General features: G+C 42.3%; 1 protein-coding gene across 4 annotated transcripts in view; it reads left to right on the top strand.

Annotated features, from left to right (window-relative positions):
• The first annotated feature begins 21 nt into the window (after window positions 1-21).
• Window positions 22-7,082, top strand: part of Nckap1 (NCK-associated protein 1) — an 80,671-nt gene continuing 73,610 nt past the window's right edge. For all 4 annotated transcript variants that reach the window (NM_001355411.1, NM_016965.3, NM_001355410.1 and 1 more), the window contains exon 1: window positions 22-346. In NM_001355411.1, the coding sequence (NP_001342340.1) occupies window positions 239-346 (108 nt within the window). In that variant the 5' untranslated portion in view covers window positions 22-238. The remainder of the gene's footprint in view (window positions 347-7,082) is intronic.

Below are 7,082 nucleotides of genomic sequence, written 5' to 3'. Positions count from 1 at the left end.
GGGAAAGGCGGCCCGGGAGTGGGGGGTGTACTGGGGCGGAGAGCGCCGCGGGTGGAGGCGGAAGGGCGGCGGGCGGAAGCGAGCGCCGCGGCTGCTGTGTCACGGCGCGGGTGGGCGCACGGCATGGGCGCGCCGCGCTGAGGCGGAGGTCGCGGGCGGGCAGGCGGGCGGGCCTGAGGGAGGCGGCGAGCCGGGGAGTAGCGCGCCCGGCGGCGGTGGCGGCGGCGGCGGCCGCACCATGTCGCGCTCCGTGCTGCAGCCCAGTCAGCAGAAGCTGGCGGAGAAGCTCACCATCCTCAACGACCGGGGCGTCGGCATGCTCACGCGCCTCTACAACATCAAGAAGGTGCGCACGGGCCGGCGAGGCCGGGCGGGGTGCGGCGGGGGAAAAGGCCGCGGGCGCCAGCTCGGCCTGCTCGCGCGGGGCCTCCGGGATGCGCCGCGGCCTAGAGTGAGCCGCGGGGCGGGCAGGCGGGAGCCATTTCCCGGCTCCCGGCGGCGGGAACCGGCCGGGCCGCGCATGGCCGCCGCGGCGCTCTGGTTTGCGGGGAGGAAAGGAGGGCGCGCGGCCTTCCCGGGCTGCGGCGAACGGGCCCGGGGTTCTTGGCTTGCGAGTGTGGGAATGCGGCGATCGACCCTCTGGTCCCCACTTGGCCACTTGATTTTTCGTTCCCTGAATCAAGCCCCTCACCCCCACGACAGCGTGTTGACGTTTGGGATAATTTCATTTTGAAGATGGACCGGAGGGGGAAGTGAGGGTGGAACCGGTTTTCGTCTGAAATACTTGTAGGCTGTGAGTCACTAGAACAGGAATAACCACCTTTACTCCCTACTCCTCCTCATTTTAGTTTTCCCAACCCTATCTGATTAGCACCAAAGCACCATTCCTTAAAGTACAATGGCTGTATAAAATAAAGACCGAGTGTGCTCCCGTTGCTATCTCCTTCGCAACATAGTACGAGGATTTGAGCAACTAGACAGTGGACCCATTGAAAATCTGAGTGTCTTCAGATTAGGGAGTGGAAGGCTGTATCGAAGTGAAGAAAAGTAGATCTAAAGGTGGAAAAGGATTGCCATTAATTTACCTTAGAGGGAAACAACCTCAAATCCATTTATTTTAAGCCTCACTGAATTTGGTAAAGAGAAAAAGTTTCCTTTTGGTACACTTTATACCAGTCCATCCTTGCGGGGTTCTGTGTATCTGTGTCTTTTCTTTAATAATCTTGTTTATAAAATTATATATGTGTGTGTGTGTGTGTGTGTATCTATCTATCTATCTATATATCGTGAAATATACTTTTGACCATATCAAAAGGATATAGGTTGCTTGTGAGTATCCTGAAGATTCTTTTTAAAATTTAGAATCAAAGCATTCCAGTATAAACTTGTTTTATTCAGTTTATACAGTTAGCTTTTGACACTGCAATTCTGAAGCACACTCTCTAAATGAATAATAGTAAACGTTGGGAATGGGATAGCTGTGTTGTTCTGGTTACTCACTTGGCTTTAATGATTGTCTCTACACCCAGCACAGTTTGGAGCTAGGAAGAACCCATTGCGTTTGTGCCATGACCATGACATCCACCCCTTGATCGTAACTTCATGGGGGTTGGAAGAATTAAGCTTGTATACGTTGCAGTGATGAGAGCCTTTGAATTTCACTGCTTAAGAAATTTGGAAATTAAGTTCTATATGCGAAACCCCAGCAAGTCAAATGTTCCTAAAAGCTACCAGACCTGTGGTTTTGTGGTTAGAGGAAATGGTTATGATGGTTTCTAGAAGAGGAAGTGAGAGTAACCTTAAAAGTGATTTGAGTATTTGAGTAAAATACTGTCTTTAATTTGGCCAAGTCACTAAACATTTTTATAGTATAAGTATAAACAAACTTTGATACTTTAATTCCATGGGTAATAGTAAGTGGAATTCTAAGCATTTAAACTTCGGATTCCAGATCGCTGCCTTTTCTCAGTGTTTCTCACTTCCTGTTTTGAGAAACTTCATTCAGGCTCTTGTGTTGACTAGAATGGAAAATGCGTGAATGTGATTGACCTAATTGCCAAGCATTTGAGTTACAGAAATGCTGTATATTTCAGCACGTACATATTTTTTATAGCTTTTTGAAATATTTTTTGCCTCCTTGGCTTCTGGGTTCCTTATGGGAAGAGTAATATTGAGGGCATTATCTAGCTCACAAGGCTTTGATCAGAGCTGGCTGAAATTGACAGTGTTCATGTTAAATGCATCTGATGTTTATTTTGTGAGAGGAAGAGAGAGCAGATGTGTGTGGAGGTTAGAGGAGAGCTTGTGAGAACATTCTTATTCCACCTCAGAGGGTTCCTGGGACCATCAGGCTTAGCTGCAAGTGCCTTTCTGCTCTGAGCCATTTTGCTGGCCTTTTAGGTTGACTTTGAATCCTTTAGCCTGTGGAATTGCCAGCCTACCTCTTCCCAGCTGGCTACAGAGTGAAGCATTTGTTCAGATATCTTGCCAAAGAAGCAAGATCTGTTCCCCATGTGCGTATAAGGTTCATGTTATCTACGTTATTATGACAGTATAAATCACATAATCTTTCATTTACTTTTATTTTTTCTTTTAGATTTTAAAGCTTTATAAGCATGAGTGTTTGGAATGCATGTATCTCTGCAGCATGTGTGTGTGCCTGATGTGCACCAAGGCTAGGAGAAGGTATTAGATCCCCTAGAATGGAATTCAAATGGTGGTGAGCTTCTAAAGCTGGAATAAATGATCTTACACATAGTCCCATCTTTCCTAGTCTAACATCTCCCACTGTCTCAAGTCTTTCACAATCCTACTTAAACACTGCATTTTGTTAGCTAGCTTCACATCTCTCCCATTGAGATGAGAATGTCTCAACACTGGAATAATACACCTGGTACTCCAATGCTAGCGAAAACATTCAGTAGATGGATTAATAGGGAGGAAGCTGTCTCAACATTGACATTACCTAAAAGATTAGCTTATAAGGCCATTCTTTTAAGAGTTATTTGAAATTATCATATATACAGATATATTTACACATTAACAATTTAAGATTTATGAAGTTTGATATTATTAAAATACTACAGTTTTATACTTTAACTATGTAAGTAATATATACATGTAATCATATGTACAGATCTATTTACACATTAACAATTTAAATATTAAAATATTACAGTATTGTACTTTAACAAAGAATAGTTCATCATTGTCTAATTATTTGACAAATTAAGTCTAATTAAGTATACTAAAAAATATACAAGTATACCAAAACCTACAATATTGTTAAATTCTTAGAATCAACTCTTTTTTTTTTTTTTTTTTTTTTTTTTTTGGTTTTTCGAGACAGGGTTTCTCTGTGTAGCCCTGGCTGTCCTAGAACTCACTCTGTAGACCAGGCTGGCCTTGAACTTAGAAATCCGCCTGCCTCTGCCCCCCAAGTACTGGGATCAAAGGTGTGCGCTACCACTGCCGGACCAGTATCAACTCTTAAAATCTTAAGAGCTTACTATATTCACTAACAAATGCAATATTGAAAACAGTGGGTGAAAATTTTAGGTGTGTGGTTACTATTAATTGAACTATTACTTTACTATTAATGAAACAAACTTAGGTTAGTTGTGATTCCTGACTGCATTTCTTGTGCTGCAGGTTACATAGTCTTTCATTGTACAGGTTAATCTTTGATCTTGTGATGTCATACCCCAGATAGTGCTGGGAACCAAGTCCCAGAGCCTGGGCATGCTAGAAATGGACTACTGCCAAGCTAAGTTCCCAGCCTCACTGTTTGTCCTTCAAAATGAAAATTACAGAAGAAAATTTTTATCTCATTGGTTCTCTTCATTCTAATTTTATGTTTTAAGTATACTCCCCATTTTAAGCAAAATGCCCTATTTATTTCGGTTAGTTTTACTTATGCTCTTTTATCTTGTACACGTTAAAATGCACCAGGGACTAAACCTTAACCTTAACCATAGAGGGAGCTGAGGAGACCACGGCGGGGCTGGCTACACGGGCCTGAGAACTGAGTTTATACCCAGTGCTGACCTAAGATGCCAGGGTTTTGATCCCAGCCCCAGGGAGAGAGAGACAGGTGGATTCCTGGAGCTTGGTAGCCACCAGCCAGCCTAACCTAATAGGCCAGCCTGAACCTCCCCAGGTTCCTGTGAGAGACCATGTCTCCAAAAAAAAAGTAACTCCTGAGGAATGACACCAAGGGTGACCTCTGGCCGATATGTGTGCCTGCATGTGCACATACCTTCAATTAACCCACTAAAATTCCACAGGAAAAATAACTGTAATCTGCAATGTTGTTACAAAATATATCTTACTAAAGAAATTTGAGTTAAAATTTTAAATTCTTTCTCCTTTAATACATCACAAGTGCAAACAGAAATCTCCATTCATAATTACAGAAAACATGATGAAAATGATCTTTCCATCCAGGTCCATAGATTTCATCACAAGTAGTCCACAATAAAAAGGGAAATTATTCCTGTGCTAGTACATTTCTGTAAGATTACCACATATTAGTTTTAGTTACATATTCCTTTCAGATGTAAAAAGTGAATTGGATCTATTCATAGCCAGGTTTCTAAAGAAGCTACTATGCATATTTTAGAAGCAGTGAGTTGGCTCAGTGAGCAGAGGCATCATGACTTCAACCAGGCATGGTGACCTGAGAATAATCCTTAATATATGTATGTATATACACATACATACATATATGTACATATAACACACATATATATATAATAGCTGGGAAGTGGTGGTGAACACTCAGGAGATGAAGGCAGGCAGATCTCTGAGTTTGAGGCCAGCCTGGTCCATGCAAGTTCCAAGATAGCCAGGGCTGCACAGAAATCACTGTCTACAAACAAGGAGGAAGAAAAGAGGTGCACAGCTGTCTTCTGACCTCTACGTGTACTCCATGGCACATGTGAGCTTCGTCCCCCACCCCCTTACATACACAAAATAAATCAATTAGAAGGTTTTTGAAGTGGAGAGATGGCTCAGCAGTTATACGCACCAGCTACTCGTCCGTCCGGAGCGTCACGGTTTGTTACCAGCACCCACTTGGTAACGGACAACTGTTCTTAACGTCAGTTCCTGAGGATCTGACACTCTCTCTGGCCTCTAGCGGTCCCAGGCATGTCCGTAGTGCACAGGCAGGAATGGAAAATGATCAGTAGACCGATCAAAAAAAGATACGAAATATGTAATAAAATACCTTAGCTAATACCGTGAGTGTGTGTGTGTGTGTGTTGAAGGTCAGGGACATCTTGGGGGGTGGGGGGAGGTTCTTTTCATCCATCATGTGGGTGCTAGGAATTGAACTCTATACATCAGGTCTGGTGGCAAGAGTCTACCACCTGAGCCATCTCTCTAACCTTAGAATTTTTTTTTATGTGCATATAAATTATACTTCCCTGTACTTAGATTTTTCCTTTTCTAAGTCTTATGACATGTTTGTGGGTTGAGAATGACATTCTAGGTCAGGTTTTAGTACTAATTTGTTTTAACCTTGAACAAATTTGGCCTTGTAGGCTATCATTTATAAAGAGAGATTAGTAGTTCTTACCCACAATCGAGTTATCTTTTTTTTTTTCAGTACACACTAGAATTCTCTTGGAGAAAATGTTTGGATCTTGGCTTGACTCTAATGAGTTAGAAGTAGTTCTGATGCTAAGAGCCACGGATATAAGCAAATCGTGGTGCTGTCAATACCTATGGGGTTTTTCTTTTTTTGTTTTTTGTTTTTTTCCTTGATGGCTGTCCATTTTCAAGGTTCAGTGTTGTTGGTGAGGCTATAACTAAGATTTTGGAAGTCGTACAGTGGCTTCATGGTATGCACGTGGCTTTGGTGACTATCTTACCCTTTTTTTTTTGCTTTTGGCTTTTTGAGATAGGGATAGGGTTTCTCTGTGTGTAGCCCTGGCCATCTTGGTACTTGCATTGTAGACCAGGCTGGCCATGACGTCAGAGGTTCTCTTTCCTCTGCCTCCCACATGCTGAGTGCTGGGAATAAAGGTGTGTGACATCACTGCCTGGCCATCTTTTGGCTTTTTAAAGCCTTACTAGTGGTGCTGATCTAAACTAGCCGTCTACTACTGTGCAGTATCTCCAGTCATTAGCATTACTGATGTTCATTTTTGGAATCTTAATTAGATATTCCAGTTCTTCCACATTGTGCAATATGTTAATAACTTCATATTTTGAGAATTAAGGTTTATTTATGTGAAGTGTTTGTACAGTGCCTGAAAAAAGGATAAATGGGCTTGGAGAGATGGCTCACTGAGTAAGGGCTCTTACTGCTCTTCCAGTGGATGTGAGATTGGTTCCTAGCACCACCCATATCTGGCTCACAACTACCTGTAGTTCCAACTTCAGGGGCAGCATACGTCTTCTGGCCTCTGCAGGTACCTATAGTCTCAGTCTCTCTCTCTCTCTCTCCCTCCCCCCCCCCCTCTCTCTATATGTGTGTGTGTGTGTGTGTGTGTGTGTGTGTGTCTTATATCCACATGACTAACATCAAAGTAAGCTTTAAAAACAAAGAATAAACATGATAAATGTTGGCTGCTGTTTCTGGGTCTTGGAACAGAGCAGACATTTCATAAATGCTTAGACCATTTAATAAATAAATATAGTGTGATTCCACCTTTAGGAAACATGTCTCAAGTACCCTTTTTTCTACGTAACAGTATAGGTGGACAACTACTTATTGTTCAGAGTAATTGCAGAAGTGTGTTCTACAGGAGTTAAAGATCTGTTTAGCATTAGTATGTCAGTGTATAAAACTTAAAAAATCTGTTTTATAAACTGAGGTAGTCTATATATCAGAACTCAGAAATATAAGAAATGTAGTAACTATCTTCTTGTGAATTGAATAATTGTTAGAAACTTTAATTTGAGTCATTAAAATTTTTATTAAAAAATTTAAATTTATGTGTATGAATGTTTTGCATGTAAGTATGTATGTATACCATGTATGTGCCTTGTGCTGAGCAAGTCAGAAGAGGGCTTTGAATCCCCTGGAACTGGAGATGGTTGTGAACCAAGGTGTGGGTGCTGGGAAGGACCGG

Source organism: Mus musculus, chromosome 2 (assembly GCF_000001635.26).
Source record: "Mus musculus strain C57BL/6J chromosome 2, GRCm38.p6 C57BL/6J".
Taxonomy (NCBI): Eukaryota; Metazoa; Chordata; class Mammalia; order Rodentia; family Muridae; genus Mus; species Mus musculus.
The sequence above is the reverse complement of the archived record's forward strand: the minus strand, read 5'-3'. Positions and strand labels throughout refer to the sequence as shown.